Source organism: Schistocerca americana, chromosome 7 (genome assembly GCF_021461395.2).
Source record: "Schistocerca americana isolate TAMUIC-IGC-003095 chromosome 7, iqSchAmer2.1, whole genome shotgun sequence".
Lineage (NCBI taxonomy): Eukaryota > Metazoa > Arthropoda > Insecta > Orthoptera > Acrididae > Schistocerca > Schistocerca americana.
In genome coordinates, this window is record NC_060125.1 from 50,055,296 (window position 1) to 50,068,541 (window position 13,246).

Consider the following 13,246-nt stretch of genomic DNA (forward strand, 5'->3'; position numbering starts at 1 on the left):
AGATTATCTCTTTGTTATTGTAATTTCATTTTCGAATCTTTTGAATTATGGAAATAATTTAGGAATCAAGGAGGCCACTCCCACACACACACACACGCACACACACACACACACACACACACACACAGAGAGAGAGAGAGAGAGAGAGAGAGAGTGTGTTTTGCCCCTACATTGTGCCATCTCATCACACACTGTGTTGAGCCAGGAGTTCTTGTGTGTGTGTGTGTGTGTGTGTGTGTGTGTGTGTGTGGATGTGTTGTAAGTTGTCAAAGGTTTTCTTCTGAAAGCTGACAAGCTTTCATTCTTTCCTGTGTGTGCCTACCAATGCCTTTACTCGTAAATTATTTAAATTCTAGCTTATCAGAACTTTTTTTCCTATACTTACGTTATAGATATTAGTGGCGATGTCTGCAAATTTCTTGTTCTACATACACTGCTCTTGACTTACACAACTGTTGTGCATCATGGAATATACCTATTTTATGTTAAAGGCATCAGTTTTTTATTTATAACTGGAATAAAACTGGCATGTGCTGTATGTGTTACTGGTATATAAACTCTCATTTATTATACAGGGTATCCAGTGAAGGAGTCCCTGATTTCGGGATTAAATATATCATAAACTAAGACCAATAGGTGAGTTCATCAAATGGTATGTTTATTGTAAAATCTATAGAAATTTTACACAAAAGCTATGCAGAAGGATCAAAATAATTTGAAAAGCTGTTGACACATAACATTGTATGCTGAACAGCTCATTCAGTATCAATGTACACAATGAAACGCATCCTCTGCAAGCAGTCTTTGCAATCACATCATTCTCCTTTCAAAATGTCCACCACTACTGGTATGATGTTCATGTAGTGAGCAATGAAATTTGACACCACATAATGTGATGTCTCAATGGAAATGAATTCAGATGTCACAGAGATTGCTGATTGAATCTCATACTTTGTGGTGAGATGGTTCTGGTAGACAGTGACTTTCAATGTATCCCACAAAAAGTAGTCACAAGGACTCGGGAAGCCAGGTCATACCTGCACCAGTAAATTTGTGATAATCCAATGTAACAACTACTCCCAAAGTACGTATTAAGAAATTGAAACACCTATTTGGTGTGACGAGGTCTGGCCTCATTTTGTGGGAACCACTTAGTGTCTGGTCAATCCTAGAAATTGTTCCCAAATTGTTCACTAGTAATTATTTTTTGCACAAAAAGGGCCAATAATGCCTCCGTTGCATACTGCAGCCATAACACTAACTTTGGGAGAATACCATGGTACAATGTTTTTGATTCACACAAATGGAGATTTTCAAAACCACACAATCACAAGTTTTGTTGATTCATGACTCTAGTGTGCATCTGTGAACTAGATGCAGCCAACATCAAATCCTTCTTTATCAGTCATTATGAGAATCTGGTTTACAGATTCAGCTATCTGTTGCACAGCTTATACAGATATAGCCTGGTGGCTTTGGATTTTGAATGGAAAGGTGTAGCTCTATTTCAGTATTTTCTGTGTGCTGGAACACTTCAAACCAGTCTGCACTGCAATTCTTCAGAGGTATTTCCTTTCATTTTTCTGAATAACTTTAGAAACCATTCCAACATTTTCAGGAATAACTAGTTTACCTGGAGCCAACATTTCCCATTAGATCATCAGCCATACTGCCTGTGCATTGGAATTTGGTGAACAGCTTGTGAATGTTTTTCATGTCACATCGCTTTGGAACATTAAATCAAGTTTGAAAATGGTACCTTGTCGTTATAGGACTGTGGTCTAAGCTGTGGTATTCCATTACCAGAACAGCATATTTTTCAGTGGAATACATGGTTTCAACCTCTTCCTTGACTACACTAACTTCCTTTCATATTTCAACTGCTTGCTGTGATCTGTGACACACTACTTATAGGAACTATGTATCATGATTACAGCACCATCTGTTAGCAGCTTTTTGAGTTATTTCAAAACTTCTGTACAACATCTACATAAAATTGCTACAGCTTTCACAATAAACATACAATTTTCTGCTCTCATCTGCCAGTCTTAGTTTTGAGATATTTAATTTTGATACCAGAGATGCAGCATTCAACTGAGAAGGTTTCACACTACCAGCTATTGGTTGTCCATCTTTGACAGATGAGTCACAGCATTAGTCCCATTAATTTATAGCCACACATCATCCGTCCATACATACAGACATACTTACATTTTTATAATATGAATGGATTAGTAAAATGTCATTAAAAATGCAATGTCACATCTTTGGTTCTTCATTTCCTGGAATAGAACACCTACTACTGAGTTAATACTAATCATGATATTTTTCCTTGCAGGGATATAGTAAAAACATTGAGTACATAGCAACACAAGGTCCTAAGGAAGAAACTGTAAAGGATTTCTGGCTTATGGTCTACCAGTATGATGTGACCATAATAGTGATGGTCACTCAGTTAGAAGAACAAGGAAAGGTTAGAATCCTTAAATTATTATTACTATTTAGCTTTGAATGAGTATAAATTTTGTTATTTACATGATATGGTATATATATGGTTTTGTTTATTCACTAGAAATAAGGTCTTCTTCTCAATACATGCCAGTTATAGAGCATTTAAAATCTGTTGACATCTTAGACTAAATAATCTTTCTGGCCCATCTTTAAGTTTGTAATTTGTTGCTTTAGGATAAAACAGATTTGCTAAATGCAGAAACGAAACAGCATCACTCAAATTAAATGTGTATAGTTGAGTAAGGCATTGCACAGAATGAAGGCTGTTTATGCAATTGCTTGATTTCCTAGGGTGGTATAATGGAAATCCCCATTAGTAACATCAGAAGTAATGGTGCCCATTGCAGATTAGTGTTCAGCATCGTTCCATGTAGGTAGCTTATCCTTCTTATAAATTGTTAGTGTACTCATATAAATACTAGACAAAACACATACAGTCATGTGTGTGTGAGTTGCATTTGTGTGTGTATGAGTGTGTTTGTCATCTAATTCTGATGAAGGTCTTACTGGCCAAAAGTTGTATTTGTGAAAGTCTTTTTGTTGTGCCCGCGTGTGATTCAGCATCTTTGCTATATGATGAGTAGCAACTTTCCTTTTCACAATATTATTACATTGACTTTTCTTATTTTTATATATTTTTTCCTTTTAGAGTGGTTGCCTTTTTGTTGAGTGTATTGTATTTATTTAGACCTATATCTGTTCCACATACAATGCGAACCTATCTGAATGTTGATGTTAATTGTCAGTGGAGGTGGTTAGAAGCAAAGAACTGTAATTTACAAAACTGAATATTTGGAAACATGTGCACCATAATGTAGTGGAAGGATATAGGTGTATGAGTTAATTTGAGCTGCTTGCTAGTGGTTGTCTGAAGAACTGTTTAACAAAAAATATTTTCTTTTTGGCTACAAAGAGATGCAAGTCCACATACATCTCTTTAGCTCCAAATGTTTTGTAAACTATTGTGGTCAGGTGATTTGATACATTATAATCTGGCATATTAGAAGCTGTTCTTGCATTCAAAGCCTTAAAACAGAAGGATGGAAGAAGGTTAACATATTAAGAAGAATGTAAATATGAACAGACAGACAGTGGAAGTGCTAGTAGTGATGGTTTGATGAAGCATGTGCAATAACTTTCCCAGTCTCTAACAACCCTCATTGCTTTTGATGTTAATTTAGGGGGTAGAACAAGAATGAAAACATCATTACATTCTTGATGATATCATAAATCACACCCCACTGAAGCGCATTGGCCAGAAGTTCCTCATTTCAGGCCATTCCTATATAGAGGATTTTATGAGTCTACCATCAATGATGACATGAATTTTGACAATCAAAACCAGGATACAATGTTGAGTGTTTATGGAAAAAGCTCAAGGCAATCGTAACATGCGTTTTAGACAGGTACGTGCCGAGTAAAACTGTGAGGGATGGGAAAAACCCACCGTGGTACAACAACAAAGTTAGGAAACTACTGCAAAAGCAAAGAGAGCTTCACTCTAAGTTTAAACGCAGCCAAAACCTCTCAGACAAACAGAAGCTAAACGATGTCAAACTTAGCGTAAGGAGGGCTATGCGTGAAGCATTCAGTGGATTCGAAAGTAAAATTCTATGTACCGACTTGACAGAAAATCCTAGGAAGTTCTGGTCTTACGTTAAATCAGTAAGTGGCTCGAAACAGCATATCCAGACACTCCGGGATGATGATGGCATTGAAACAGAGGATGACAAGCGTAAAGCTGAAATACTAAACACCTTTTTCCAAAGCTGTTTCACAGAGCAAGACCACACTGCAGTTCCTTCTCTAAATCCTCGCACAAACGAAAAAATGGCCGACATCGAAATAAGTGTCCAAGGAATAGAAAAGCCACTGGAACCACTCAATAGAGGAAAGTCCACTGGACCTGACGGGATACCAATTCGATTCTACACAGAGTACGCGAAAGAACTTGCCCCCCTTCTAACAGCCGTGTACTGCAAGTCTCTAGAGGAACGGAGGGTTCCAAATGATTGGAAAAGAGCACAGGTAGTCCCAGTCTTCAAGAAGGGTTGTCGAGCAGATGCGCAAAACTATAGACCTATATCTCTGATGTCGATCTGTTGTAGAATTTTAGAACATGTTTTTTGCTCGAGTATCACGTCGTTTTTGGAAACCCAGAATCTACTACGTAGGAATCAACATGGATTCCGGAAACAGCGATCATGTGAGACCCAACTCGCTTTATTTGTTCATGAGACCCAGAAAATATTAGATACAGGCTCCCAGGTAGATGCTATTTTTCTTGACTTCCGGAAGGCGTTCGATACAGTTCCGCACAGTCGCCTGATAAACAAAGTAAGAGCCTACGGAATATCAGACCAGCTGTGTGGCTGGATTGAAGAGTTTTTAGCAAACAGAACACAGCATGTTGTTATCAATGGAGAGATGTCTACAGACGTTAAAGTAACCTCTGGCGTGCCACAGGGGAGTGTTATGGGACCATTGCTTTTCACAATATATATAAATGACCTAGTAGATAGTGTCGGAAGTTCTATGTGGCTTTTCGCGGATGATGCTGTAGTATACAGAGAAGTTGCAGCATTAGAAAATTGTAGCGAAATGCAGGAAGATCTGCAGCGGATAGGCACTTGGTGCAGGGAGTGGCAACTGTCCCTTAACTTAGACAAATGTAATGTATTGTGAATACATAGAAAGAAGGATCCTTTATTGTATGATTATATGATAGCGGAACAAACAGTGGTAGCAGTTACTTCTGTAAAATATCTAGGAGTATGTGTGCGGAACGATTTGAAGTGGAATTATCATATAAAATTAATTGTTGGTAAGGCGGGTACCAGGTTGAGATTCATTGGGAGAGTGCTTAGAAAATGTAGTCCATCAACAAAGGAGGTGGCTTACAAAACACTCGTTCGACCTATACTTGAGTATTGCTCATCAGTGTGGGATCCATACCAGATTGGTTTGACAGAGGAGATAGAGAAGATCCAAAGAAGAGCGGCACGTTTCATCACAGGGTTATTTGGTAACCGTGATAGCGTTACGGAGATGTTTAATAAACTCAAGTGGCAGACTCTGCAAGAGAGGCGCTCTGCATCGCGGTGTAGCTTGCTCGCCAGGTTTCGAGAGGGTGCGTTTCTGGATGAGGTATCGAATATATTGCTTCCCCCTACTTATACCTCCCGAGGAGATCACGAACGTAAAATTAGAGAGATTAGAGCGCGCACGGAGGCTTTCAGACAGTCATTCTTCCCGTGAACCATACGCGACTGGAACAGGAAAGGGAGGTAATGACAGTGGCACGTAAAGTGCCCTCTGCCACACACCGTCTGGTGGCTTGCGGAGTATATATGTAGATGTAGATGTAGATACCCAAGTTCTGCAATAATGGTGTTAAATATGCTGTCACAAATGCCCTTAACAGCACAGAACCTGCAGCAGTTACTTTCATTTGTGCCTTCAATTTACCAACCAATCTATACAGATCTTAAGCACAAATCAAAGACATCTGTTTCCAAACAATAAAGGAGACCACCAAAAGGTGGAGGGCAAAGCACACAATTTGCTAAAGAAGTAGTGCCTTCTGATGATGCTACAATAAACATTCCACATAGCAGGAGCAGTTCATTCTACAGGACTAGAGGGGCCTGGCCCCACCAGAAATTATGTGATATATTTTTTTTCAGTTTTATATCAGACAGTTTGAGTATGACATGATTGTAGTGTAGTATGACTGACAGAAACCCAACATAATCAGACCAGTTTCTCTGTTGCACACAAACACAAAGTGTATCATTCTGCAGTTACAAACTAATTTCTCTTTCCCCATCACATTCATTCAAAGCCAAGGGTCAGTGGCAGGTGGCCTGTAGCCCCACACTCCCTCCACACACCTGGTCTACAGTCACAGTGGTGCAATAAAATGGTTCCCCCTCTCCACCTCGTCTCTCACTGAAGTATAGCTGTGAGCAAGCAATCACGGGCTCAGTGGAAAGACCACCACATGTGAACCCCTGTGTTCCTGAACCCCAGCCATGTTGTGGGGCCAGCAGCAGATTTCCCTTCCTTCTCCCACACCCCCAGATCCTAAAACTGCAGTCACAGTGACATGACCAAGCTGTTTCTCTTTCTCCACCTCAGCCCTTGCCCTAGTGCAGCTTAATGCCACCTTGAGTGGGCCTGATGGATGGGCCACCTAATCCATACTCCTCTTTCCCTACAATAAAGACTTTATTTGCTCATGCCATATTTTGGATATTTCCACAAACTGGAAATATCCAAAGTATGCAACTTTGGTTGTTTCCCACTCACAAACAGGTGCCACTGAATGAATGACAAATGTTGCCGAATTCAGTCTTTAATATAGGTCAATGATGTGAACTGACCAGTTTAGATTGTTGTTAATATGGAATCCCAGGAATTTGGAAGACTCAACTCTCAATATTTCCTTGTCACTGCATTTTATTTCAACATTTTCCCAGTTTTGTTTGCTGTTCTAAACTGAATGAACTGAGTTGTGATAACATCGAGAGACAGACAATTTTACGTGAACCAATCTAGAGCTTCTTTGAACATAGTTATCACAGTATTCACTAGACTCCAGCTGGGTAATTTGTCAATCCAATCATTGTGATGCCTGCAGATTCTGTGAAATGTTCTTTTTATGTCACACACAATGGCAAGTCATTGGTAAAGATTAGGAAAAGTTAGGGACCAAGTGCTAAGCCCTGTGGTACTCCACATTTCACTGTGCCCCAGTGGAGCAGGCAGGTGCTACAGTGCTACTGCAGAATTATTCAATACTACCTTCTGTCATCTAGATATGACTCAAGCTGCATCCCTGCTTTACCATTTAAAGTGTAGTACTCAGCCTGCATAAATAGAATTTTGTGATCTACACAGTCAAATGCTTTAGATAGATCACATGATTCAGTAGAATAAAAACATTCTTCATCTTAGCTGCAATGTTGCAGAAGATCATGCCATAAGATAGGACTGGGTGAAAGTATGCTAGTAATCTTGTCTGCAGATCAACACAGTGAGAGAGGCATCTGAGTGTAAAGCCAGGTAAACTGAGCTTTATGATTAACTTACCCACATGCTGTTGACACCTCCACTTATAACTGGTACATGCCATACACTTCACAGTGGTTTGCACAGTGTAGATGTAGATGTAGAACTAGGACAGAAACTATCAAGAACCGCAAAGCTGAGTACTTGGAGTAGTATTGTTGTATAATTTCTAAAGTATTATATATATAGAGGGAGAGAAGTTGTGAGCTTTCCATTATTTTAGTATAATTTCTAAAGTATTATTTATATAGAAAAGTTGTGAGCTTTCCATTATTTTAGGGAATAAAAATAAAAAATTGCATTACTACATTTCATTAATAAATTTGTTTATTTCCTGCTTGTGCAGAAAATGCAAATTAACCAAATCTCAGTTTTTACCATCATGACAGTTAATCACATACAGAAACAGCACCTTTTGTGAAAATATTTGACCGGTAACATTTAGCTAATTCAGAAATGTCCACAGATTTCTTCTGTAAATTATGTACCAGTATCATAGTCAGTAACTTTTTTTACTAAATGAAACTACAAAAAGTGTCCTAATTGCAATTTTTCATTGAGCAGCGACCCATAAATATTATTTCCAGGGGGAAAGGGGGGGGGGCAGCGGTGGTGGAACCCACATGTCACATTTGACAGGTGAAATGGAAACTGCTGCAGAGAAGTAAGAAACAGTTGCCAGTGTGAAGAGAGAAATAGTTGACAGTTGGAAGATTGCCTATGGTTTTTTATCTTGAGTGCTGTGGAGCTACCAGTTTGATAGAGTTTGGGCAGAGGTGTCAGTCGAGGCGGAAGTACAGAGGCAGAGATGTTGTTGAATGACAGGTGAGGTATGAGCGGCGGCAACTTGGAATTAGCGGAGGTTGAGGCCTGGTGGGTAGCGATAAGAGAGGATATATTGAAGGGCAAGTTCCCATATCAGAACTCCGGGGTCTGAAACTCTTTCCCTTTACAAATGTCTGCTTGTGTCTGTATATGTGCAGATGGATATGTGTGTGTGTGTGTGTGTGTGTGTGTGTGTGTGTGTGTGTGTGTGTGTGTGTGCGTGTGTGCGCACGAGTGTATGCCTGTCCTTTTTTCCCCCTAAGGTAAGTCTTTCCTCTCCTGGGATTGGAATGACTCCTTACCCTCTCCCTTAAAACCCACATCCTTTTGTCTTTCCCTCTCCTTCCCTCTTTCCTGATGAAGCAACCGTGGGTTGCAAAAGCTTGAATTTTGTGTGTGTGTGTGTGTGTGTTCGTGTGTCTATCAACATACAAACGCTTTTGTTTGCTAAGTTACATCATCTTTGTTTTTTTTATATATATATAGGGGTAATTTCACTACATAAAGGAAAACACTTGTGTGGAATTTATACTGTGAACGACCACCTTTATTGTACCGCACAAACACACTTGATACATACCATAACGCGGGAAAACGAACACTCCCGTGTCCTCCAAAGAACCCCGCTCATAAAGAGAATCTCTCAGTGTCTTGTCGACTATCGACTTGTCACTCCCACACAGCCCCCCCACCCCCTGAAGTGCGGAGCACCCGGTATGGTGGGGTACTTAAACTTCACCTCTCGGCCTGCCCGAGTGCGGATAGTGCGGGTGTGGGTGCTGCTTGCTGATTCTGTTGCTGCATTAGGCCCCCTGGTGTGGGGCTCATGTGGGACACAGCTGTCTGGTTCTGCGGAAGGTGTGGGTTCGTTGCAAGTTGTGTCTGAAGTCATCTGAGAGACTGTCGTTGGTGCTGGCATTGTCCAAGCGGGTTTTACTCGCTCAATGGAAACTTTGGTCGACTTTCCCTGGAGGAGGATATCCATTGTGTGTGTGTCCCGTCCTAGCACTTGGTATGGTCCAGTGTACGGTGGCTGTAACGAATGATGTACCAGGTCTGTGCGGAGCATGATGTGGGAACAAGTATCGAGGGACTTGTGTATGAACACTGGATGCGTGCCGTGCTGAGACGTCGGGGCTGCACGTAGTGTCTCTGCCTGCTTCCTCATTTGTTGCAGGAGGTGGGGTAGTTGTGTGTCATCTGGGAGAGGAACTGGTGCAAGGAATTCTGCTGGAACTCGGAGTGGTTCTCCGTATACCAACTGTGCCGAGGAACAATTGATGTCTGTTTTTAATGCGGTCCGTAACCCCAACAAAACCAATGGCAATGCTTGAGTCCATGAGTCCTCGTGGCACATCAGGGCAGCCTTTAAGGTCCGGTGCCACCTTTCCACCAAACCGTTGCTGGCCGGGTGGTAGCTAGTAGTACAGTTTCGTTGGAAACTGCAGAGATTTGACAGTTGTTGGAACAGTGTTGACTCGAACTGGCGTCCTTGGTCGGTGGTAACGAAAATTGGGCACCCAAAACGAGCCATCCAAGTTTCCAAGAATGCGTGTGCAGTAGTCTCTGCAGAAATGTCCCTGATTGGTGTAGCCTCTGCCCACCGCGTGCAACAATCCACTGCCGTAAACAAGTACCTGTAACCTTCTGAAGGGGGGAGGGGTCCAACCAAGTCAATGTGTACATGCCCAAAACGTGCCGTTGGGTTTGGGAATTGTCCTACTGGAGTGTGAACATGGCGTCCCACTTTGCTACGTTGACACTGATAGCAGCTGCGGGCCCACTCCCGTGTATCTTTCTTGATTGAAGGCCACACAAAATGGTCCGTCACTAATTTCACTGAGGCATCGGTTCCCGGGTGTGCCAGGTTGTGAATGCTGTCGAATACCTTTCGTCGGAACTGGGGGGTGATGTATGGGCGTGGTCTAACCGTGGAGGTGTCGCACCATACCTTACATGGGCTGCAGGGGATGTCCACAAGTTGTAAACGTAGGCCAGTGGATGGGTCCACCAACAACGATTGCAGCTGCGTATCTGAAGCCTGAGCCCTTGCCAATTCGGAATAATCTAACATTGGACTTATCCCATTAATACGTGAGAAATAGTCTGCCACAATGTTTTCGGCACCATGGATGTGACGCACGTCTGTTGAAAACTGGCATATAAACTCTATATGGCGGGCCTGGCGGGGGGAACATTAATCGCTGACTTTGTAGAAAGCTGCCACGAGAGGTTTGTGGTCGGTGTATATGGTGAATTGCCTGCCCTCAACTAAGGGGCGGAAGTGCCTGACACTTTCATACATTGGGAAGAGTTCCCTGTCATATGCACTCCAACGAGTTTGACTCATCTGTAGTTTTTGTGAGAAGAAACTTAGTGGCTGCCAATGACCCTTCACTCTCTGGTGCAGTGCTGCCCCGATTGTGACTTGGCTTGCGTCCACTACTATGGCTAGCTGAGCTCCTGGTGCAGTTTGTGCAAGCCCCACTGTGTTGTGAAGGCTGTTTTGCAGTGCCTTGAAAGCCGAGTCCATCTCGGGTGTCCATGGGAGTGGGTGCTTGCCAATTTTGTTGTGTCCGGCCAAGGCATTGTTCAGTGGCGTCTGGATTGCTGCTGTTCCGGGGAGGTGGCGGCGATAGAAATTTATCATCCCTAGGAACCGTCGGAGATTGTGGTAGGTTTGAGGCCATGGTAGGGTACGCAACAACTCCAGCTTCTCTGGCAGTGGGAAAATGCCCTGAGCTGACACTTTATAACCCAGGAAGGTTACCACGGGCTCCCCAAACACGCGCTTGTCCTTGTTAAGTGTAATTCCATGAGCAATAAGCCTGCTTTGCACCTGGTTTACGTGTTTCTGATGGTCAGAAACATTCTCCGAAAACACCAGAATATTGTCTAAATAGGCGAAACAATATGATAGTCCTCTTAGTACGCTGTCTAGGAACCGTTGCCATGTCTGGGCCGCATTTTTCAGCCCAAATGGCATCACCAAAAATTCAAACAGCCCGAATGGGGTTGTCACTGCAGTCTTTGGTATGTCCTGCTCTGCCATTGGGATCTGATTATAAGCCTTACGGCAATCCAAAACGCTGAATATGGATGCCCCGGCCAGTGAATGGGTGAAATCCTGTATATGTGGCACAGGGTATCTGTCTGGAACAGTTCGGGCATTCAAAGCTCGATAATCACTGCACGGGCGCCATGACCCATTCTTTTTACGGGCGAGATGCAGAGGAGAGGACCACGGACTGTTGGATGGCTGTATAGTTCCTTCTTGTAGCATCTCGTTGAAAATGGCCTTGGTTTCCCGCAAGCGATCAGGTGCAAGCCTGCGAACACGTGAGGAGACTGGTGGCCCTGGAGTTGAACGGATGTGGTGCACCGTCTCATGCTTCGCCCTGCTCTTTCTTGTTCCCTGTTGTGGTTTGGGTGTCGCCTTTGTGGTTGAAACAGCAGGAGCCTGTTGTTGTGTCGTTAACTGTTTTGATGTCATTTGAGCCATGTGCCGGTCAGCTTCCTTGGTTGCTATGGTGTCCTCCCAGGTGGGTGCACTGAGGTTATCTACCCTTTGGCATGCATGAGAAGTCAGACGTCCTTGTATTCCCGGAATAACAAATCCATTGACAGAATGGACGAGTTGTGACTTGTGTAAATCCATGGACAATGCATGTTTTGCCAGGAAATCAGCACCTAGTATAGGTTGGTCGATATCGGCCATAATGAAGGTCCAGTTGCATTCTTCTGGTAGCCCAATGTCCACTGGCAGTGTTTTCTGTCCATATGTGTGGATGACTGAGTCGTTGACTGCTTTCAAAGTGGTCTCTTCAGTGCGTTTGTCTGAAGGGAAGAAATTTACAGGCAGAGTGCTGACATCTGAGCCGGTGTCGACTGAGAACATCCATCCTGTAGAGCGATCAGGAACGAAAAGTCTTTGTGAAGCAGCGTACCTTACAGCTGTGGGAGCAGTCGATCCACATAACGTAGGCTCGTGCTGAAATTGGGGCGTTCCCCTTCCATGCGTCTGTGAGTTTAGGCGCAGTTGCTTGTTGTCACGGTCGGCTGCGCCTAAAGCAGGCCGTGGGATGCGTTTGAGTGCGAGCACGGCGTCTTACACTTCGTAGCTTGTGCGCCGAAGCGCTGGTGGAACCAGCAATAACCGGTGCCGTTGTTTGCGTGATGCGGCGGTCGCGTCGGCTGGCGATGACGCGTGTGTGTGTCAGCCGCCGCAACGTCGTGTGGCTCTAGCCGCTGCAGCTGGGCAGTCAGCTGATCGATGGCAGCGCTGAGAGATTGGAAATCTTCGGTCGCATCCGGCGCTCGTCGTGCGGTCGTGGCAGCACAAGCTGGAGGCGGCGCGTCGACCGGCTCCGGCTCCTGGTGTCGTTGGCCGAGGTGGTTGCGGCGGCAGCCACTGTGGCGGGCGAGTCGAACAGGGAGTGCACTCTATCGGCTACTTGCAGCAACTCGCATAATGGCCGACCCTCGTAAGCAATTAAGGTTAAGACCACCTGCGGAGGTAACTGCTGTTGCCATATGTGCAAAAGTAATGTGTCTGAGAACATGGAAGGGTCCACCATAGCACGTAAATGCCGGTAAAAGTCTGAAGGCGACCCGTCACCGCGTTTCTCGTGGTACAGGAGCTGTGATATCTGCTGATCCACAGGTTTTGTACAACGCGAAATTAAAGCCGTCTTGAGAGTGGCGTAGGCTTGTTGTGGTGGGGGTTGCATAATTATATCCGATACCACTGACGACGCACGTTGGTCCAGGTTGCATATCACTAGCGTGAACTGTTCAAAATCGTTGACTATTTGTTGCTGAACGAAAATGTTCTCCA

At 43.5% G+C, this 13,246-nt stretch overlaps 1 protein-coding gene across 3 annotated transcripts in view; it reads left to right on the forward strand.

Annotated features, from left to right (window-relative positions):
• The window catches only part of LOC124622596 (phosphatidylinositol phosphatase PTPRQ-like), a 431,781-nt gene that overhangs the window by 301,293 nt on the left and 117,242 nt on the right, over positions 1 to 13,246 (forward strand). For all 3 annotated transcript variants that reach the window (XM_047148348.1, XM_047148350.1, XM_047148349.1), the window contains one exon: positions 2,339 to 2,473. In XM_047148348.1, coding sequence (XP_047004304.1) covers positions 2,339 to 2,473 — 135 coding nt within the window. The remainder of the gene's footprint in view (positions 1 to 2,338; positions 2,474 to 13,246) is intronic.